Below are 23840 nucleotides of genomic sequence, written 5' to 3' on the forward strand. Positions count from 1 at the left end.
ATATCAACACAGTACTATTTGCCAAAACTCAAAGAATAACAACCCCACCTATGAAAAAGAATACCACAAATATTACACCAGAATCTAAAATATCAATACACCTCCTATCAGGAAAACAGAACAGGCCAAGCTACTACAGATCCCTACAGAGAAACCACATGCTAAAAGAATGCTTCATCTCAGTCTTTGCATGCATAACACAAACTCTCACCAAATACAGAATAAAGCCATATAAAGTATAAATAGAAATGTGCAGACAAAAACTAAACTGTAAAACGTATCACGCCAGACTCTATACAGTGCAACAATGGAAAAACAAAAATGTCACCATTCCTCATGAAACAATCAATAAAATCAAGATATATAAATCATGAATCATAATTATAAAATCATACTAATAAAATAATTTCAAAACAGCTGATGAATAGAATATCTAATAATTAAAGACTCAAGCAAATTTTGAAACCTTTACCAAACACCAGTAAAATATTTTAAAACAGCAGACACATCACATACTACCCAATAATTAAAATGGTAGTCAATCAAGAAAAATGAACTTAAAAAGTCACCTTTACTTACCCTCTCTAGCAGTTCTCCTATTCCTTTCCCTTGCAGGCCACACCAGAAGCAGCAGTAGCAGCTGAAGCTGTCCTCACGGTCCTCTTCCTTAGGGACCACAACCAGTCTCTTCTCTCTCTCTCTCTCACACACACACATCAGTCATACCCTCAAGACCAGTTTCTGTCTCTCATAGACCAATCATCTCCCCAACCAGTCTCTCTCTCTCTCTCTCTCACACACACACACATACCAGTCATCTCCCTGATCAGTCTCACTCTCTGGCCAGTCTCTCTCAATCACACAATGCTCTCTCTCTCCCTCTTACACACAGGATTTCAATCACACACATGCTCTCTCTATTTCACTTACACACAAGCTCTCAATCACACACATGTTCTATCTCACTTACAAACAGGCTCAATCACACACATGACCTCTCTCACAGCCACAAGCAGGCCAAAAACATGCTCCATCTCTCTTCCACACAAAGCAGACACAAGCACACCACACACATATAGAAGCACCTTCCCTGTCTCACATACACATTACACTCTCACAGAAGCACCCTGCTTTCAGACTTGTAGCATTTTTCACTTTTACTAAAAGTGAAAGTGATGATCCCAATCATTAAATAAGAAAACCACATTCCTATCAGAAGGCGAAATGACACCCTTCCTTCAGGTTCTATCTTCCCAAGGGACAGCCACCCACACCGTACAGCTTCTCTTGTTTTACGCTTTCAGGCAATAAAGCAAGTGTCTTTCTTCAAACTATCAGTCATATGATTATTCATGTGGGAGATATGGAACTGAAAGACATCCTTAGTCAACATCCCTTTTAAATGGGAAGATTCCAGGCTTAGTCATTTAAAAATATACATTTTCTAAAGGCTTAAAAAAAAATAGCAAAACTGTTTCAGATTGGAACTATTCTAGTCTTCATGCTTAAATTATGCTTCAAAAAAAAAAAAACCCCAAACCCCAACTGGCATCAGTATCTTAAATTTGTGATTTTGCTGAGATGAACATTTTAAACATTTTAATTTTTTTTTGCTTTCGTATTTGTCTCTACCCACTTTGCTAAATTTTATTTTCCAGAAGAGGGATGCTTAAAATTCAGTAATTTCATCTTTCATCCAACTTTTCAAAAGTTGCACTACCAGCACAAAAGTTGAGGTATATGTATTATCACATTTCATTTTTTTTTTAAACTGGCAGATTCCTTTCGCACATATACACACACACACACATACAACACACACAGAAGGACCATCCTCTCTCACATATACACACAACACACACACACAGAAGCACCCTTCTGATCTAAGGCCCCCAGCTGAACAGCTGGTCTCCGGCGGCTGTTAGCAGCACCGGTGTTCACTTCTTTGGCCCCCGCCGACCTCGATTTTAATTTCTTCGGCCCTCCGGCTTGGTCTCCGGCGGGGGCCGAAGAAATTAAAATCGAGGCCGGCGGCAGCGGAGGCCGAAGAAAAGAAGATGGGCGCCTCCCAGCCGGCCTACAGTTATCTGGCAACACGAGGCTGGATATCTTTAAACTTAACCATCAATATTCAAAAGATAGGCGGTTAGGTTTGATGTTACCCAGTTATATGTAATAGGAGAACATTAATCATGGATACTCAGCAGGATGTTTATTTCTCTAAATATACAGGACAACTTATCCAGCTAAGTATTTTTGAATACTGGCCTCAGAGATTTCTGCTTAGTATCCAATGTCATTAAAATGACCTGGGATAGGGCCTTTGGTTTCATCATCTCTCTAGAATAATTTGCTGCCTGATATGAAGCGGTTATGTAACTAGTTGACCTTCCAGAAAGTTCTAAAGACTCTCTTGTCTTCACTAGCTTTTGAATAATGTTAGCACTCTGTTTTCAGAAGGCAATGAAGAAATGGCTGTTAAGTTTTAGTTGTTTTTTCCCTGCTCAGTCCTATGTAGTGGTTCCAGTATTGTGGGACAATTGTTTTAATTTGTGATTTATTTTTTTTTTTTAAATAGGTTTCTCCTGCTTTAAACCTGTATTTTTTAATTTTTACCTGAGTGTACACATTGTTTGTTGTAACGTGTTCGGAGTATTTAGGCTTGAGAAGCAGTGAGGTCAGTAAATATTTTCTGCAATGAATGATGCTACATTAGAGGAGAAGCAGGAGTAGACGCCCCTTTTCCATGTGGGTAACTGTGGGGGTCCTGTGATGCGTGCATGCATAGTCTGCAGGAAGATTTACCACAAGGATGTCTGCCATTTTCTTCTGAGTTTCTCTTTGAAGCTTGCTTCTTACTAGGTTTTTGTTTCAGGTTTGGAAGTTGCCAGAAGGCTAGTATCAGTGGAGCCGGGGATCTTTCTTTCAGCGACTCATCCTCCAGGAGAAGCGACTGTAGGTCTTTTATGACTTCTCAGTTCTTCTAGCTCTGGGTTGTATGTTATTACAATGGGTCTGTGGTTTTTCTTCCTTTGTATTGCAGTAGCTTTGCCCTGGGTGTTTTAAGTGAAGATGACATTTTTCTGAGGATGGTTTTCGAGTTGCAGCCCTTATGTTTGAGGTGTTTGTCCCCATGGTAATTGAAGGAGTGCATGTGCGCGCACCATCCCCCACCTTGGTCCTGCTGCGGTCTGAGTTCGTAGCAGCAGCTTCTGAAAATCAGCACAGGCACCGTCAACAGAAGTAGTGGCAGGACTGCCACAGGGACGTTGAGCGTGCATGCATGCTGTCCTTCAATGTCCACATGATACAAATTTTCAGCTTCACTCTGCTGCTAGCAGCTGGGGGTGGGAGAGGGTTGACTGAGGTTGAGAACACTAAGCAGGGATGGTTGACACTGGGGAGGGCACTAAGACATGATTATTGAGGCTGGGGGGGGGGGGTCACTGAGGGGAGGATGTTGGATGCTTCAGGGGTACTATGGGAGGACACTGAGGGAGTAGCCTACTGAAATGGGGAGAAGAAAGTTTGAGAACCCGAGATGGGAAGGTAGACAGCTTAGATACTATCTATACACAGAGAGGGGGAAAGATGCGAAGGGTTGGGAAGCAGAAGCAGGAGGTCAAGCGCGAGAGAAGGAGCAAGAGAGGGGGAGATGAAGGTTATAGGGTGGGAGGGGAGGTGGAAGAGTACAAGATGAAGACAAAAGCCTGAATTGGCCTCAAGTTTCAGGGCATCCACAAGGAATATACATAGTATATAAAATCTCTCTCTATCTATCTATATACAGGATGGCCCATGGAAAAGTAGCCCGCCTCCAATATCAGTGCATTGGAGGTGGGCTACTTTTCCATGGGCCACCCTGTATAAGCATACACTGTCTTTGTTTTATGCATGTAAAGTTCATGCACATTCAGTGTGGCTATCCTGAAAAACAAATCTGTTTTTGGTTCTAGAGGATTGGAGTTGGACACTCGTGTTACTCATGCCCTTCCAGTTTTCAGCTGCAGGTGTCCCTAGCATAGCATCATCTGTTGGCACTCCAGGCTCTCACCGGGACCTCTGAAGCTCTGCGGGCTCCCAAACAGCCCAAAGCAATATATGGAGTCCAAAATTAGGGTTGCCAACAGGCTCCAAGTTGGTTTTTTGTTTTGTTTTTTTTTAGAATCGGTTGATTTAGTCCTGGTTTTACCTCTTAAGAACAAAGGGATGAATTTTAAAAACCAGTTTTCTGCGCATAAATGCCTATCCTAAAATAGCCCAAGACGAGTACTACATGCACAACCCAGTTTCATAGTAACATAGTAATGATGGCAGAAAAAGACCAAATGGCCCAACCCTTTCCTTAATTTCCAACTCTAGCCTTTAGGGATCCACAGTGTTTATCCCATGCCTTTTTTAATGTATTTACTTCTTTTGTCTTCACCACCTCCTCCAGAAGGGCATTCCAGGCATCCACCATCCTCTCCATCAAAAAATATTCTAAGTCGTCCCCCCTGAAGTTTAATGTTGTGACCCCTAGTTCTACTGTTTGCTTTCCACTGGAAAAGGTTTGAAGTCCGTGCATCATTAAAACTATTCAGGTATCTGAAGATCTCTATCATATCTCCCCTGCACCTCCTCTCTTCCAGGGTATACATATTCAGATCCTTCAGCCTCTCCTCATAAGTCTTCCAGTACAGGCTGTTCTCTGGACCGCCTCCATCCTGTCTATCTCTTTTGAGATATGGGCTCCAGAACTGAACACAGTACTCCAGGTGAGGCCTCACAAGGACTTGTACAAGGACATTATCACCTCCTTTTTCTTACTGGTTACTCTTCTCTGTATGCATACATGCATATTTTTATGCAAACTGCAGAGCTGGAGCAGTTACACGCATGCTTTTTGATATTAAAAAGTATGGGGTAGATCTTTAAAAAATACGCACCAGGCGCGAACAAAAGTACGCTGGATTTTATAAGATACGCGCGTAGCCGCGCATATCTTATAAAATCCGGGGTCGGCGCGCGCAAGGGGGTGCACATTTGTGCAACCTGCGCGCGCCGAGCCCAGCGCGTGCTGCCTGTTCCCTCCGAGGCCACTCCGATTTCGGAGCGGCCTCGGAGGGAACTTTCCTTCGCCCTCCCCCCACCTTCCCCTCCCTAACCCACCCCCCCCGGCCCTATCTAACCCCCCCCCCCAGCCCCGCTCCGTCCTCCGGTCCCGGGGGCTGGTCCGGAGGCCTCGACCACGCCCCCGGACCGGCGCCACGCCCCCGAAACACCACAGCACGCCCCCGGGAACACACCCGGACACGCCCCCTCCCGCCCCTTTTCGAAAGCCCCGGGACTTACGCACGTCCCGGGGCTTTACGCGTGCCGGCGGCCTATGCAAAATAGGCGCGCCGGTGCACAAGGGCCCTGTGCGCGTAAATCCGGAAGGATTTACGCGCGCAGGCCTTTTAAAATCCGCCCCATGTGCATAAATGTGCATGTATAAGCTATGTTCTCTGAGATATAATTTTACATGAGTGAATGTATGTGCAAAGACGGCCAATTATGCGAGAATTTTCATAGCGAAATTCTGCATATGAGTTCACTTTGGAAATAGTCAGTAAAGTGGCATCCATGTCTATAATGTACGCACAGATTTTGCCACCATTCAAGCCGTTTGAAAACTGCCATCAAAATGTGCCATGCTGGATCTGACCAAAGGTCCATCGAGCCTAGCATCCTGTCTCCAACAGGTCACTAGGAAGTACCCAGCAGATCCATTCCTTGTGGCTCACTTCCAGAGAAAAGCGCCGGCTTTCCCAAGTCTACTTGGCTAATAACTGTTTATGGACTTTTCCTCTAGAAACTTGTCCTAATTCCTTTTACATCCAGCTATGCTACATGCCTTGACCATGTCCTCTGTCAACAAATTCAACAGCTTGATTGTGTGTAGAGTGAAAATGTACTTTCACCAATTTCTCTTAAATATGCCACCTGTTGGTCTCATGGAGTGTCCCATGGTCTTGTATTATTTTAAAGGGTAAATAACTGTTTCCACTGCACTCATGATTTTATAAACTTCTATCATATTCCTTCTCCAAGCTGAAGAGCTCTAACCTGTTTAGCCTTTCCGCAATAAGAAAGCCAGTTCCAACCCCTTTATCATTTAAGTTGACCTTCTCTGCACCTTTTCTACTTCCTCCATATCTTTTTCTTGAGATGAGATGACCAGATCTGCACTCAAAACTCAAGATGCTGGCATACCATGGAGCAATACAGAGGGGCATTATGATATTTTCCATTTTTTCTCTATTCTTTTCCGAATAATTCCTATCATTCTATTTGCTTTTTTGATCGCCACTGCACACTGAGCTGAGGATTTTAATGTATTGTCCACAATGACTCCAACATCTTTTTCTTGGGTGGTGATTCCTAATTGGAACTCAGCACTGTGCACTTAACTTATAGTATTTATTTAATTATTACAAATATTTTCTACTTGCTCTCCTATCATTGTACTCAGAGTGAGGTACAGGGTGTTATAGACAGTACATTCTGTATACTAAAAGGTTATACAGTACTAATTATATATGTCAGAGTTAACATTTACATGGTGTGCTGCCTGTAAAATACATGTGCAGCATACTAGAGTTTAGAGATTGTTTTTTTATAAACAGTCACATCAGCATAGCCTTCACAACGGTTTACAATCAAAATACAATAAAGAAATACAGCAAAACATTCAATAAATAGTAATAACAGCTAAAAAATTTAAAAGACATAAATAGAAAAATGTAGCTGTTAAAACTGAATTTAAAACTAAGGAGAAGCTATTCCTTTAATTTTCCTAAAAAGTATTAGTAAAAAAAATCTTAAAAATACATTTCAATATTAATAAAAAGCTGAAATTAGACCTAGACAGCCGCCTGTTGCCCATTTTCTGTGTACGCACATTGAAAAAGCCAAGTTTTTAGTTCTGCCTTAAATTTTTTCTTGTCTACCATTAATCTCAGATGTGGTGGTAATGTATTCCATAATTTGGATCCAGCTATTGACACTGCACGTTCTCTCACTCGGCTCAATCTTGCTGATCTGATCGTTGGTATTGTTAAAAGGCCTTTGTTTGCAGATCTCAAGTTCTTCTGCGGAACACGTAACTTTAAAGAAAAATTCAACCATTCTGTTCTCTCTCCATAGATTATAGTGGGCCGGATTTTAAAAGCCCTGCGCGCGTAAATCCGGCCGGATTTACGCACGCAGGGCACTCGTGCGCCGGCGCGCCTATTTTGCATAGGCCACCGGCGCGCGCATAGCCCCGGGACGCGCGCAAGTCCCGGGGCTTCGTAAAAGGGGCTGGGGGGTCAGGGGCGGTTCGGGGTGGGACCGGGGGCATGGCGCCGGCCCGGGGGCGTGGTCGAGGCCTCCGGACCAGCCCCGGGTCGGGTGATGGCGTGCCAGCAGCACGCTGGCACGTGCAGATTTACGCCTGCTTTCAGCAGGCGTAAATCTGCCATCAAATGTAGGGGTGGGGTTTAGATAGGGCCGGGGGGGTGGATTAGGTAGGGGAAGGGAGGGGAAGGTGAGGGGAGGCGGAAGGAAAGTTCCCTCTGAGGCCACTCCGATTTTGGAGCGGCCTCGGAGGGAACAGGCAGCGCATGCCGGGCTCAGCGCACGCAGGTTGCACAAATGTGCACCCCCTTGCACGCGCCGACGTGCACGAACAAAAGTACGCGCGCGCGTAAATTTATAAAATCTACCCCATTGTGAATTATACATGCAGTCTTATACTGTATTCGATAATTTATTGGAAGCCAGTGCAGAGAGGCCAAAACTGGCTTGATGTGATCGTATCTCTTTTTACCCAAGAGAATTCTAGCTGCGGAGTTCTGCAATACTTGAAGTGGCCTAATTGTAGACGCTGGCAAACCAAGGAGTAGAGTATTGCAGTAAAATAGATTTGCAGATATAAATGATTGAAGAACACTTCTATAATCATAATGTTCTAAAAGTGGCTTTAATCTTCTCAGTGTTAATAATTAAAAGTATCCGTCTTTCAATTTAGAAGCAATTGGGTAGATTTTCAGAGGGTTACGTGCATAACCCCCGAAAACCTACCCCAAACCGCCCCCTGTGCGCACCGAGCCTATCTTGCTTAGGCTTCCGGCGCGCGCAAAGCCTCAGGACACACGTAAGTCCCGGGGCTTTCCTGGGGGGTGTGTCGCGACTGGCGCATCATCAGGGGGTGTGACATGGCCGGCGCGTCATCCGGGGGCGATTTCGGAGCGGTCTGTGAGGGAACGGAGGCAGGCTGCACGGCTCGGCGCGCGCAGGCTGCCGATTTTGGGCAGCCTTGCGCGCGCCGACCCCGGATTTTAATGGAATCGTGCGGCTACGCGCGTATCTATTGAAATCCCGTGTACACTTGTTCACACCTGGTGCACGAACAAAAGTACGAGTGTGCGCAAATTTATAAAATCTACCCCAATTTGTTTTCTCATACTCAGTTCGGTATCAATATTTACTAGAAGGTCACGAGCAAAAAAAGAGAGAGTTATTTTAGCAACTTTATCAATAATCAAATCAGGAATGAAATTGTGACTACATTTTCTCTCTCTTCAGTTTTATCCATATTTAAAATCAGCTTTAAATGCTGTAATAATTGCTTTATGGCAGAAATGTAAACATTAATAATCTTAAAAGTATATTCAATGGACTCTTCAACAGGCACTAAAAACTGTATGCCATCTGCATACATATAAAATTTTAAACCCAGACGCGCAAGTAAATGACAAATAGGCAAAACATAAATATTAAAAAGCGTAGCTGACAAAGTAGATCCCTGGGGTACTCCTGTTTGAATTGGAATTTTGTCCGATAGAGAGTTATTAATTTTAACTTGAAAGGATCAACTGTGATGACAGTGAGGGTTGGAAGGGTAGGCTTGGTGAAAACGTCAGGTTTTTAACCGTGTGATGCTATGTTAGTATGTTGGTCACAAGTCTGGCTTCTGTTGGGAGGCGTCCATAATCTAGGAAAGAAGAGGGGGAAGGTGCACTGCAGCTTGGAGCCACCCTGGAGTCTTTGGGAGCAGGGAGATGTAGGAGAACCTCCGTTTCAGATCTCTGTCTCCAGGTAGGCTTGTAAGGGAAGGTGGTGTTCTTTCACATAATTAGGGCCTAGGCCTTTTTAGGCTTTAAACTGAGTTCGGTAGAGGGCTGGAAGCCAGTGAAAGCCTAGGAGTACTGGATTGGTACGGTCCCTGCGGTTGCACTCATATAGCATCCGGATGGTAGCATTCTCAACTAGTTGCAAGCAATACAGAAGTTTTTGTGGGCAACCCACATATAGAGAGAGAGGTTTCATAAGCCACAATAGTTTATCTTGGGAGAGGCTAAATATCACAAAGCACTGTCCATGTGATAGTTTGTCGGAGAGGGACCAACTATCTCAGCTGTTCTGTGGCGTGATTTTTTATCACAGCATAAAAGTGTGACAAAAAAAATAAAAAATCACACCATGATAGGGGACTTTCCTATGTGATGATGGCCATCTCGGCTGGGGCTGTCGTTGCTTAAAAGGCCCAAGGTCCAAAAGAGCCCTCCCCCACCAAAGCCACAAATTATCAACCTGGGGGGGGGTGTCTTCGGAGACCCTCCCCACCCCTTGCCACCTTCCAAGGTGGCACTGTCCCCTATAAAGAAAAAAATGTCTGGGATGCCAAGCCCGTGATGATGGCCTCCTCCCCTTAAAATGCAAAAAAGCCCCTTTAGTTAAATGACCTTCTCCCCCCCCCCCGCCCTTCAAATAAATTGCAATCCCTGGTGTCTAGGGATCTCCCAACCCCCACCATCATTCCAAAAATAGATAACTGGTGGTCTGGAGAGTCTTCCAGACCCCCACCTCCCCCCTCCCCCAAACCATCCCATACCCCAAATCATAAGCACTGGGGGTCAATGGGAGCTCGGAGCGCCCCCTAGCTCTGGGCCCGTCTGCACTGTTTTTCAAAATGGTACCAACCTGACCTGAGGTGGAAGAGGGCACTCCTAGCCACCATGGAGATTTGTGAATCCACGTGTTGCTTGGAGTCCAGGATAATATTCAGACTACGGACTCTGGATTTTATCTTAAGGGGGGTGTCATTGAGGATCAGTTTGAGGTTAGTGAGCGGGGTACAGACAGATTAGGATTCTGTTCCCTGTGTGCCTCACTTTCCACATTAAATTTCGTTAGTTGCTCAGTTTCACCAGACTGGCAAGATCCTGGAGTTTCTCCCAGCCTGCTTCTCTTCTAAAAAATTTGAATAATTTTGCATCATCTGCAAATTTGATCTCCTCACTCACTGCTCCCTTTTCCAGATCATTTGTGAAATGTTAAGCAGCACCAGTCCTAGCATAGATCCCCGAGGCACTCTACCACTTACATTTCTCCATTTGGAAAACTGAACATTTAGTCCAATTCTCTGTTTCTTACCTTTTAACCAGTTATCAACCCACCATAGGGCATTGTCTCCTAATCCCAAGAATTTTTAATTTCCTGAGGAGCCTCTCATGAGGGTCTCTGTCAAACAAGTTCTGAAAATTCAGATACACAATATCGACCAGCTCACCCTGTGCGAACAATTACTGTGCTGCCCCCCTCCCATCCCTCTCCATTCATTCAGTCTTTCTCCTGGCCTCTCAAAAAAAAGGCCAGCTCCCTCCAGCAATCTTATTTTTAAAATCTGACATCCTCCCCCAAAACGGAACCCATGGTCAAGGGAAGGGTATTAGAAACCCTAGGCAAACCTTACAGCCTTGCACACACATACACACAATTCAAATATGCATTTATAATAGATTTTACATGAAAAAAAAGCACATTCAAAAGTCAATCTTCTGAGACAAAAATATCACTTACAACATGCATATTATATTTACATGCACTGCTCTGGTGTGAACCAGAAAACACTGCAAAAACAGGCACTTGGAACACCTATGGAATTACATTTTCTGTAATGTGTGCTGGATGTGGGCTTGGCCCTCAGAAAACCATGAATAAATGGAATTACCATTACAATATAGTAAGCCTCCCATACCAAAAAAACCCTAACAAGCTTATCTATGAAAAGGCAACACTGCACATACTACACCAAGACCTATAGCACCAATACACCTTTTAATAGGAAAACAGAACAAATCAGACTGCTATAGATCCTTACAGATAAATTATATGGTAGCAGAATACCTCACCTTGGTCGCACATGGAGAACGCAGACAGACCCTGACCAAACACAGAATAAGAAGACCAGAAAGTATAAATAGAAGTACGAAGAGAAAAAGTGAACTGGAACCCTCAACAAGCCAGCCTCCATAAGCAAACCAACAATGGAAAAACAGAAACATTACCGGTCTTCATAAAACATTAAAAAATAAAATCAAGAAATCATCACTCCCAATAGTAAAATCATAAAAAGAAAAAATATTTCAAACCAGTTAAATAGAATATCCAAAATTTCCCCTACACCAATAAAATATTTCAAAACATTTGATAACTAAAAAAAATACAATAATTAAAATGTTGTAATATTTCCCAAAAAGACAAAAAAATATTCAAAACAACACAAACATCAAATTACACCGAATAATTAAAACAAATACCCAACACTGCTGTGCCTTGGGGGGAGGTAGGACCACACAAACTTTATCTTCACACACACACACACATATTCATTCTCTCACACAATCCATCTCTCATATAAACAGAGTTGCTTATTAGTAACAGGTATTCTCCTAAGACAGCAGGATGTTAGTCCTCACACATGGGTGTCATCATCAGATGGAGCCCCGCACGGAAAACTGGCCCACTGAGCATGCCCAGCATGCCACTATCCACGTGTCTGGTAACAGAATTATGAAAAAATAAAACAACAAACATAGGAAAAAACCCAACTCTGTGGGGTGGCAGGTGGGTTTCATGAGGACTAACATCCTGGTGTCCTAGGAGAACACCTGTTACAGATAGGCAACTCTGCTTTCTCCTAGGACAAGCAGGATGATAGTCCTCACAAACGAGTAAATCCTTAGCTACAGGCTACTCTCAAACAATGATAAGACTAACAGACACCTAACCAGGTACCAACGGGCACAACAACACTGGTGCTGTTGGTAACAGAGGGAGATAGCCTGAATCCGAACAATGGACCCTAGGTAGGAAGAGTTGGATTCTACAGCTGAAAGAGATTCCGAAGGATGGACTGGCCGGAACTTCTATTGTGCCTGCCATCCCTGTCCAGATAGTGATGAGAGGTGAAAGTGTGGAGAGAACTCCACACTGCAGCCTTGTAGATCTCGTCCACAGGGACCGCTCGCAAGTGGCCACCAAAGTTGCCACAGCTCTGACAGTCCCACCTGAGCATAGCAGAAGGAGATACAATCTGCCAACAGTTAGACAGATTCTGCTTGGAAACAGCAACTCCCAATCTATTCCTGACAAAAGAGATGAAGAGTTGTGTGGACTGCCTATGGCCTGCTGTCCGCTCCAGGTAGCAGGTTAAGGCTCTTTTGCAATCCAAACTGTGCAGAGCCCATTCGCCCTGATGCGAATGAGGCTTGGGATAAAAGGCAGGACGACTGACTGGTTAAGATGAAAATCCATCACCATCTTAGGCAGGAACTTAGGATGCATGCGCAGAACCACCCTGTCATGGAAGAACTTCATGTAGGGTGGGATACATCACTAAAGCCTGAAGCTCACCGACTGCGTGCCGACATGACCGTGACCAAAACATGACATTCCAGGTCAGGTACCTGAGGTCACAAGAATGCAAAGGCTTGAAAGGTCTCAGGAGATGGCGGGAGGCTTCAGCTGAAGCAGGCCCCCCCCATAAATCGTCCCATAATGGGAGATGAGCAAACCATCCCATAAACCGTCCCATAAATCGTCCCATAATGGGAGATGAGCAAACCATCCACACCCCAGGGGTAGGCATAGATAGCACTCAGGTGTAGCCTAACGGAGTTGGTCTTTAAGCCAGCATCTGAATGGTTCAAGAGGAAATAGAGTAGCTTTGGTGTGGAGCAGGAGAATGGATCCAGGCCATGGCTCCCACACCACATAGAAAACCTTCTCCACTTCAGGCCATAAAACTTCCTAGTGGAAAGCTTCCTGGAAGCCACCAGGATGTGAGACACATCATCAGAGAGGTCGAGGAGCTGCAGAATTACCCTCTCAACATGCAGGCCGTCAGGAACAAGATCCTGAGATTGGGATAGCGCAGCCTTCCCCAATCCTGCCTGATGAGGTCTGGAGAGGTCCCCAGACTGATCAGTTCCCGAAGGGAGAGATCCTGCAATAGTGGGAAACCAAATCTGCTTCAGCCAATGAGGGGCTATGAGGTTCATAGTTCCCCTATCCTGTCAAAGCTTCAAGAGATTCTTCATCACCAGGGGAAGTGAAGGATATGCGTACAGAAGGCCCTTGTCGCAATGCCGGGCAAAGGCATCCGAGGTTGGATTGCCATCCACCCTGTACAGGGAGCACAAATGATCCACTTACTTGTTGTAGGGGATAAGAACAGATCCACGTCTGGGATCCGATCCGATACTTCCTGATTCAGGGACCACTCGTGAGGTCGGAAGGCTTGACACAGCCTGTCCACCATCATGTTCTCTGTTCCAGCCAGGTACATGGCTTGGAGCACCATAGCCCACGACAGAGCCCAAGACCAGATCTGAACTGCTTCTTGGCACAGGAGGAACAACCTCGTACCTCCCTGTTTGTTGATGTACCACATCGCCACCTGGTTGTTGGTCTGGATCATAACTGCTTTGTTGATCAGCCGATCCCTAAATGCTCAGAGTGCGTACTGGATCACACAAGAGCTCCAGGATGTTGATCTGACATTGTACTTCCTGGGTGGGTCATAGGCCCTGGGTGCGGAGCTCCTCCCAAGGGCAACCCACCCCAGGTTGGATGCATCCATAGTGAGCACAATCTGCTAGGGGGATTTTGAAAGGGCACACCCTGCTCCAAATTGGCAAGACTCTCCCACCAAGACAAGGAGTCCCGGAGAAGAGGAGTTACATGGATGCGGGCGTGGAGGTCTTGGGTGGCTTGTCACCACTGGGACCACAAGGTCCATTGAGCTCTGCACATATGCAAGTGAGCCAAGGGAGTAACATGGATGGTCATGGCCATGTGTCCTAAGTGGAGGTATGCGTTACCACGGCCAGGCACTTGAAGAAGATGCATGGGGCCAAGGCCAGGCCAAATGGCAATACCCTGTACTGAAAGTGCTGCCCATCCACCACAAACCAGAGATACTTCCTGTCACTATGGAAGATCTCGATGTGGGTTTAGGCGTCTTTTAGATCAAGGGAGCAAAGCCAATCTCCTCTCTGTAGTAGGGGAATCAAGGTGTCCAGAGAAATCAACTTGAACTTTTCTTTTTTAAGAAACTTGTTCAAGGCTCTCAAATCTAGAATAGGACGGAGTCCTCCTGTTCTCTTTGGAATCAGGAAATATCAGGAGCAGAAGCCCCGCCCCCGCTGTTTTAGCACAACGGGCTCGATGGCTCTGGCCTCAAGAGGGGCACGGGGGAGCGTCCACATGGACACCTAGGAAGTTCAACTTGTACCCTCAGTGAACGAAGGAGAGAACCCACCGGTGAGAGGTACTACTGGGCCAATGGTCCAGGAAGAACCATAGCCGACCTCCGACTGTGCGGCAAGGGTATGGGTAGTTGACTTATGCACCCTCTCAGCCAGTCAAAACCCTTGGAGCACCAGCTGAGGCCTGGGGGTCCACTGCTGTCTAGGGTATGCCCTAGCGCACACCCGCTGGGACTGGATGCAAGAGGTGGAAGGGTAATAATTCCTCTGGCGGTAGAAGGACCTTTTTGGGCCCTAATGTGAGGACTTCCTAGCTGAGGATGGTGGGTCCGACATACTGGACAAGAGATGTTACAGTCTCATGATGATCCTTTAACTGAGCCACAGCATCCCTCACTATGTCACCAAAGGGGTTTTCACCATTACATGGTAGGTCACGAGCCTCTCCTGCACCTCCGATCGGAGATCTGAGGCCCATAACCAGGCCATCCGGTGGGTACCAATTCCCATGGCCACTACCTTTGCAGCTGTCTTAAAAGCATCATAGGTGGACTGCACCTCTTGCTTGCCTGCATCATATAAATCTGGTAGGAGGCAAGACAGGCAATCAGCATGGCTCCCTGAAACTCCTTCCTACCCAGTGCATCCAGCACCCTGTGATGGCACTTTGGAGGAGCGGAGGCATGGATGCGAGAACCCTTGGCCTTCTTAAGGGCAGACTCCACCACAACCGACTGGTGCGGGAGTTGACGTTTCTCAAACCCCACAGCATTCTGTACTAAATGCACTGCATCGGCCTTCCTGTTTACCGGGGGCACAGAGATGGGGTGTTCCCAAATCCTAAGGAGCAACTCTTTGAAAATCTCATGGATGGGATCAGCCACCTCCTCCTTCGGGGCATCCATAAACTGGAGAACCTCCAGCATCTTGTGCCTGGCGTCCTCCTCCGTAAGAAACTGGAACGGGATGGCTTCAGCCATAGCCCACACGAAACCAGTTAAGGTTAAGTCCACAGGCAGGAACCGACACCATTCCTTCGGAAGGGACGTATCTTAGGGGAGGTCACCAAAGTCATTTGAAGAAGACTCGGAGGTATCATCCCCCCATGGGTCGTAAGGGGCTTCATCTACACTAAGATTGGGAGGGGACTTGCTAGGCCCAGCAGCTTGGGCACCAAGGGCATCGAGGGCCCCAAAGGACCCGGACCAGGCAACGCTAGCCTCAAAACAGAGGGTCTCAATGGTCCCTCCAGCCTTGAAGGTCCTTCCTTCGTGGAGGATCCTGGAACTGGGATAGTATCCGGAGAAGGCACCGGTTGCCGTTAGACGCCGCCGGGAATGGTAGAGAGGAGCGGAGGCTCTATTGAGCACCGGAGAAATTGGATACCAGTTTTACAAAGAAAATCATTCATTAAGGAACAAATATACCCTGAGGAAGACAGCAACTTGCAAATGTCGAAACTTGCGCGAGTCGGGAGAAAAAAAGACATTCGCTAGAAAGCTAAGTACTTTGCAGTTGGTCCCGGGACGGCTTATTAAAATAAAAAAGTGCTAGACACAGTAAAAAAAATTTTTTAAACAATGGAACACAAACAGTGATTAAAAATAAAGGGTTTACGCTCTGTAACCCAGCTTGGCATTTAACATAAAAATTTAAAATAAACTATTGGAGGCGGAAGGTGTGTTAATGATTAAAAGAAATAACATTGACACCTGGATGGTGTTATAAAATATATGAAACCATCTCCTGCTCTCTAAAAAATTTTTTTAGAAAGAAGAAATTGGTATATAGAATTGTTGTTATCAACAGTGCCAAGGTGGAATATAGAGGGTCACCTATATGTAAAAAACATTTTGTAAAAATTATACACCAAGGGGTAGATTTTCAGAGCCCTGCTCGCCTAAATCCGCCCAAAACCGGGCGGATTTAGGCGAGCAGGGCCCTGCGCGCCGGGAAGCCTATTTTACATAGGCCTCCCGGCGCGCGCAGAGCCCCGGGACTCGCGTAAGTCCCGGGGTTCTCGGAGGGGGGCGTGTCGGGGGCGTGTCGGGGGGCGGGGCCGGTCGTCGCGGCGTTCCGGGGGCGTGTCGGCAGCGTTTTGGGGGCGGGTACGGGGCGTGGCTACGGCCCGGGGGCGTGGCCGCGCCCTCCGTACCCGCCCCCAGGTCGCGGCCCGGCGCGCAGCAGGCCCGCTGGCGCGCGGGGATTTACGTCTCCCTCCGGGAGGCGTAAATCCCCCGACAAAGGTAAGGGGGGGGTGTAGACAGGGCCGGGCGGGTGGGTTAGGTAGGGGAAGGGAGGGGAAGGTGAGGGGAGGGCAAAGGAAAGTTCCCTCCAAGGCCGCTCCGATTTCGGAGCGGCCTTGGAGGGAACGGGGGGAGGCAGCGCGGCTCGGCGCGCGCAGGCTATACAAAATCGATAGCCTTGCGCGCGCCGATCCAGGATTTTAGTAGATACGCGCGGCTCCGCGCGTATCTACTAAAATCCAGCGTACTTTTGCTTGAGTCTGATGCGCAAGCAAAAGTAGGCTGATCGCGCTTCTTTTAAAATCTACCCCCGGGTGAATTGTAGTGTGTGGTCTTGATTATGCTCATTTGGTGAGGATCTATATTTAGAGAGTTAGGGCATCAAAGGCACACTGGACACTGGCATCGGCTGCATGGGGAGAATGCCAAGAAGAACATCGAGGCGCTCCAGCAGTGGCACCAACATCGAAGGCGCAGGCTCCAGCACCAGAGGAGACACCGTCTTAAGAATAGCTTCTACTAATTTTTACCCAGCACTAACATCAGGTTCACTGAACCATGGCACATATGGATTACGTGTCTGATTTCCTTAAGAAATGTGGTAAAATCAAGACTGGTTCAACTTGTCCTGAAAAAAAAAAAATTGGAACCAGTTGACAAATCTTTCCAGAATTAGGCTTTGTTTTCTCATAGAAGAGTCCCCATCAGGATCTCCCAGCCCTGGCCTGGTGATCCTGCAGTTGGGTTTTCAGGATAACTACCATGAATACACGTGAGATAATGCAGCATAAACCGAAGATCTAGTGGATGCAAATTTATTTTCTGCATATTCATGGTGGATATCCTAAAAAGCTTTCTGATGTGGGGGTCAGTAGTCCAGGTTTGGGAAGCTATGAGGTCCCCAAAGAGGGTAATTCTTAGAAGGACTTCTGCAGGTAAAACAGCGTTTTATGCATAGAAATGGCCTTTTACAAAACTGTCCCCCAATATGCAGGTAGACTTAAATACATATGTCAGATCTGCACGTAAGCTTTCCTGGACTGAGTAGAAGCAGTCCTGGGGGGGGGCGGGGGGCGGGAAGGGGTTTGGGCTTACACACTTTTGGATTTTAAAACATTTCTTTAGATTTCGTGGGATAATTTTCAAAGCAGACTTAGGCGTGCAAGTCCATTTTGAAACCTGCTGTAACCTTATGTGTGTATTTGCTGACTTTTTATATGCGCCATGTTACAAAATTGCCCACAAAATTATCAATGTGTCAAGGGTGTAGCCATATATATGCACATTTCATGTACACCATGTTTTTTACAAATACATTCTGTTCTATACAGAAGCATGATAATCCAAAGCGGTATCTCTTACCAATATTGAATTCCAGCTTGGGCTCGTTTAGAACTTTCTGAATACCTGTTGAAGATGAGGGAAAAAACAAAAAGATTTTGATTAAACAGCATTTCAAATACTGTATCCTACATCAAAAAAGTGTCTTCCTGCTGCTGTGGCTGGGAGGAGATACATTGGTATTTTGTGCTTTTGACGGGAAGCAGTTTTGTAATGGAGAGCCTTTCTGCTCTGCAAAGCGTGCGTGCCTCTGAGGAGAAAATCCATCTCAGCTGCCGTCTGCAGGGGAAGATCATTTCCCCATTCAGCAGCACTATCTGTATTAACAGAAGCAGAAAGCTTAGCATTTCCATGATCTTGTTCTGATGTGGTTATCTATCCTAAAAATTAAGCAACTGCAAGCAGAATTAAGAAAGGTTGAAGAATACATTAATTGCTTTGGAAGACATGGACTTTGAGCTTTAAATTCTAAAGGCTTATTCAGAAGGTATATAAAAACTCTATTAACTTTTTGTTTTTAAGTTGTTGACCAGGAAAATCAGATTAAAACAAGTACCTTGATTTTAGTTAGAACCTAGAGAGCTATAAGGAGATAAAAGACCTGATTCATCAAAATATTTTCCCAGATAACAGAATTAGAGAAAAGTCTTAATGACTCCAGTCCAAAGTTCCAAAAGGGGCAATGTAGTAAAGAGCATCAATATCATCCGTCAACGCATGTAAATGCAATGTTTATCATGTGTGCTAACAGCTCATGTTAATGACATGCAAATAAGGCATGCACTTCACAGATGCCAAAGTGTGCACATATAAGTAGACGGTATTGCAAAACTGCAACTACATCTCCCCAAGGTATAATTAAGTGCATTGTGTTAATGTGCCCATAAAGCAGTTTGCACACTTACTTTTTCACTGTGCTATTTTGCATCTCGTTAGCAAAGACTTCACGTTAACACTGTCGTAAGTGGTTAATGGGCATAAACTAGCCTGCTCATGCTAACAGTGTTTTTAACAAACAATGGGGCCGATGCAATATTTGTGCGCAGAAAACAGGCACTTAGGGCCTGATTTTAAAAAGCATTTACTTGAGCAAAACTGGTTTTTGCTCGAGTAAATACACTTTACTCAAGTAAGTGGGCTTTTCAAAATTGCTACAATATATGCCATTGAATTGTCCATAGGATTTACTCAAGTAAGTGCACTTTACTCGAGTAAATAGCTTTTGAAAATTGCTACGATAGTATGTCACATTTACATGCGTAACTCCTTTGAAAATGACCCCCTTAGTGTTGAGCACCCATTTTCCTAACGCGAGCCCAGCCACCTCTCCTGGGCACGTGATGCCATATTTAAATTAGGGTTCATGCAAAAAAGGAGGCTCTAGGGATGCACAAATTTTCCCTAGCGCCTCTTCGGCATCAGGCACCCAGGAGAGGCAGCTGTCAAGCAGGTTGGGAAAAACGGAGGAACAGAGTATCTTGTGTGTGTCTGTTGGAGGTTGTGGACACACATCCAAAACGCGTGTCCAATCACGTGTTAAACTGTGCGCTAGCCGCTGTGCACGGTGTTGCATCGGCCCCATTAAGCATTCGTGATAGCATTAAATATCCGTTAACATTTCCAGTCGCAGTACCATTCTTTAGTACATCGAACACGAAAGAGAACCCAAGCAGATGCAAATCTTAAACTCGGGTCTCAGAACATCTGCTGAATAACAGAACCAACAATGTAACCTCAAGGCTAATCCTTCATCCTTTTGTGGATGCACCTACATGCTAAAGGAGTTTTCAGTGCTATGTTTCTTGATGACATTTTCTACAAAAGTTCTTGAGCCATAGAACTGGCCAGATGTTTGATCTGCAGTAACTGTTACCATGTTGAAAAAAAAAAAAAAAGATGCTCAAGGTGGCTTGGTGGATATTCAGCTATTTATCATGACGTCTTGCATACCTTAGAATTTTGTAGAATCAAGTAGGGATGTGAATTCATTTTTGACAAATTGTTACATAAAAAGCTTTTTTTTTTTTATTCATTCCAAATAGAACAAACCAAAAAAAGATTAACCTGAAAATATTTAAAAAGTTGCATATTTTCAGATCTTTTGACCAAAAAAAAACAAAAAAAAAAAACCCCCAACATAAAATAAGCTTCTGCAGGCCCCTCTCCCTACTGACTCAGGTCCCTTGGCCTTCCCAGACTCCTCTGCTCCCCACCAATATGCAGGCACTTGCACCGTTTTTAAAAGGAAGCTGGCACATCGGGTGCACCCAGGGATCTTCCTGCCCCTTTCTGCTTTGAAGTCCCCTACAGAAGGGATAAGTGAGGGCCTGATAGACCCTGGTCCTGGCTTATTTGCGAGGGGGGTGAAAAGGTCCAGGGAGGCCCTGGTTGGGGTTGCCTCAGCCAAGCCTGATGAGGCCCCAGTCCTGGCCTAGATTATTGGTGGAAGGGGGGAGATGAGGGTCCCACAGACCTGAGGCATCAGCAGGGCTCCAGGGAGGCACAGTTTTGATGTTTTATTTTGTTGTGCGATTTTTAAAAATGTAATATTTCAATTTGGCAAATGAACCAAATCGAAACATTAAATGAACCAAAACCTGAATAAACTTACCCCCTACCACCGAAATGAAAAAATGAACCAAAACAATGTTGGGTCTTTTTCCCTTGTGCATCCCTAGAATCAAGGGCTGCAACAAAACAAATTAGTAACCTTTCACACCAAAGGTGCAGAGAGTAAGTTTAAATTCCGATCCTCAAGCGAACTTTTGCAGAGGCCTCCTGGAGCAGTGGAAAGGGGGATCTCACCTTTCTGATCTGGAAGAGGGGGAGACCTTATCCCTTCTAATTCCACCGCCATGACCTGTTCCCACCTCCTCCTTAATCCCCTAATCCATCTCCAACCCTTACCTCATATGGCTGTTGGTGCCAAACCCGGTGACAGCAAACACGTGCATACGGTCTCCAAATTCAGTGCAGAGACATTGATCAGCGCCAGGCCTGACCTGGATCAATGCGCAGATGGCAATGGCAGTGATACCAGCAAAACTCAGCACGGGGTTCCGTGAGCTGGTGTACGCTGCAGCAGTCCCGCTCCCTATTCCCAGGGCTGATGCAAGGGTATTAGGCGAATCTTCTGCCTTGCTCCCCCTCCCCCCCTCCCCGGGCCAGGCCACCACCCCAACCTCATTCACTCAGACAGGGCCCCCTTCTCTCTTACACACACGCACCCTTACACAGGCTCTCTCCCTCTCTCTCTCTCACCAACACCATTGCTACTCTCAACCATGAGTAGGATGGGTGCTGCTCGCGGCCCGCGGAGTGTCTGCTTTTCTCGGCCATGAGCAGGATGGGTGCTGCTCGCGACCCACCGAGTCTCTGCCGCTCACGGCCCACCCAGTCTCTACTCCTCTCGGCCATGAGATGGGTTCCGCTCACGGCCCCACATGGCTGCTCTTTGCTGCCCCCTAATGGCTGGCACCCTGGGTGACCGCCTAGTTCGCCTATTGGGACGCGCCGGCCCTGCCTTTTCCCCACCACTGGTTTCCTGTTACCACAGGGGCTGAGACTTACCCGAGTTTCCTGTTATCACGAGGTCGGGGCCGAGCCTGCTGCAAGCTCTCAGAGCCTGAACTTACATTTTTACTGATTTTTTTCGCCACTGACACCTACAGATGGCTCTGGAACAGGGGCTGGCCCTGATCAGCTGACCCGAGGACAGTGGGACAGAGAGCCACCAGACTCCCTCCTTGCCTGGTCCCCAACCCATGCACACACACAGCCTGCAAGGGCTGCTTGGGTGAAATGTATGCCACCAGCTCTCGGCAGCTCCCTTTAGTTCAGGAATGTTATACCACTAGCGCTAGGACCTGATGGAAAGGGAGCCCCCTCCTTTGCAGAGTAAATCAAAATGGCAGAGAAAAATTAAAACAAGAGGGGGGATGTTCCCTTCATCAAGTCATTCACTAGCCCCAGCAGAGTTATATGCATGATGGCTTCAAATATGGGAAAAGGAGGTGATTTATTTAAATGCCGCCCACCCCTGCATCTGCTAAAGTATATTACTGTGAGCATGTTCAAAGTGGTGCTTAAAACCTGAAAGGAATAAGATCAGTGATGCGTTACTGGGGGGGGGGGGGGGGGTTGCTCCCAGGAGCTCCTTCTTAAATCATATTATGAATCCCAAAAGTGAGTCACTGAGCAGAGCACAGCTGGTGGGAGCCCCTGGGTAAGAAATCAGTAGCAAGTCACCGACTAAGGCAGGAGGTGGAAACGCGTGCAAGGGGAGATGTTTGTGAAAGGGGTAATTAGCTTCTTTACATGTACTGTAACAAGGCAGAGTTAAAAAAAAAAAAAATCCCATGCCACAGTAACTACTCAGAAAGTTGCAGAAAGCTTTTGGATCGCATTTTATTACAGTGCTATAACTGCAACCCGTCCGGAAGACTTTAGAATGCCCACCTTTAGAAGGGTCTGTGTATGAGGACGGTGAATAATCGGGGGGGGGGGGGGGGCGATATACAAAGTATCTGACAACTAACCTGGCAGAACCAGATGCTCAGCACCGCTGCTCGCAGCAGAATCGTTTACAAGAGAAAGCCAATGGGAAGAATTCCCCAGAGCAAGAGGGGAAAAAAAAAATGCCCATTCACAGCCAACCCATGTCACAGGTATTCTGCGCAATGAGAAAAATCCAAACATAGTAAAACCCTGCGCCAAAAGATGGCATTGCACGGGCCTTTTCTATATATCTCATATCTGTGCTCTTAAACTTTTTGCCATTTTCTGTGCAAGTTTAGCACATAGATTCAGACTCCTGTGGGATATCCTGCACCCTAGTCCATGCACACCGCAGACCTTTCTCCTAGGCTAGGATAAACTTTGCTCCAATCCCAGCGGGACTGATCGTTTTACACTTTGTCCTGGAAGGAGGCTGGTTGCTTGGGTCTAATAATGAAATGCCTGTACATTAAGGTGGACTATTCTACGTCAGCGACCTTGGGGGGGGGGGGGGGCGTGTCACCCGATCATCTATCAATTAAGTTTGGCCCCAGCAAAAAAAAAAGATAAATCACTGTTCACTAGCACATGCAGGAAAGAAAAAGGCAGGCACATACGTACTGGGAAGCGGAGGCTCCTCTGCAGGAGAAACTAACTGCCGGGCTTCCTGAGCGGTCCCCTCCTCTTTGATTTCCATGCTCAGCCGGCGGAGTTGCTGGGCTTGCGAGTTGGCTTGCTGGAGCGCCTCGGCCCCCCAGGGACCGGGGGGGGGGGCTCAGCTTGGATGCAGCCTGGAGGTGACCACGGTCCGGATCAGCGCTGGGGAAACTCTGCGTTCGGAAGAGAGCAGAACACACCTTCATCAGGAGCCCGCACGCCAAGGGCGGGGGGGGGGGGGGGCAGGAGCGGGGTGTGATGGACCAAAAAAAAACCAAACAAACAAAACCTCGCTTTCCTGCCGCGCGCCGCGCCAGTCAAGCCCCCCTCCCTCCCTTCCCTCGCACGTTCCAACGCCCCGCTAGGTCCAGGCAGCTCCCAAAGCAATTAAATGCACCCGCAAACTAGATTGGCGGAGCCATCAAAACTGCCGAAAGCGAAATCCTCTTCCGGTAGCGATCCCGCAGCGCTGCTAACTTAAAGAAGAACCGGGTGCGTGTGGCGGCGGCGGGCTGGTGGCGTGCACCGAGGTGACGGC

The 23840-nt window shown here is 46.5% G+C and overlaps 1 protein-coding gene across 3 annotated transcripts in view; it reads right to left on the reverse strand.

Annotated features, from left to right (window-relative positions):
- INPP4B (inositol polyphosphate-4-phosphatase type II B) overlaps nt 1-23840 on the reverse strand; it is a 1386300-nt gene that overhangs the window by 840728 nt on the left and 521732 nt on the right. For all 3 annotated transcript variants that reach the window (XM_029598221.1, XM_029598061.1, XM_029598140.1), the window contains exons 3-4: nt 23267-23475; nt 18170-18214 (exon numbers count right to left, since the gene is read on the reverse strand). In XM_029598221.1, coding sequence (XP_029454081.1) covers nt 18170-18214; nt 23267-23342 — 121 coding nt within the window. In that variant the 5' untranslated portion in view covers nt 23343-23475. The remainder of the gene's footprint in view (nt 1-18169; nt 18215-23266; nt 23476-23840) is intronic.

The sequence above is a fragment of the Rhinatrema bivittatum genome, chromosome 1 (assembly GCF_901001135.1).
Source record: "Rhinatrema bivittatum chromosome 1, aRhiBiv1.1, whole genome shotgun sequence".
In the NCBI taxonomy this organism is placed as follows: domain Eukaryota; kingdom Metazoa; phylum Chordata; class Amphibia; order Gymnophiona; family Rhinatrematidae; genus Rhinatrema; species Rhinatrema bivittatum.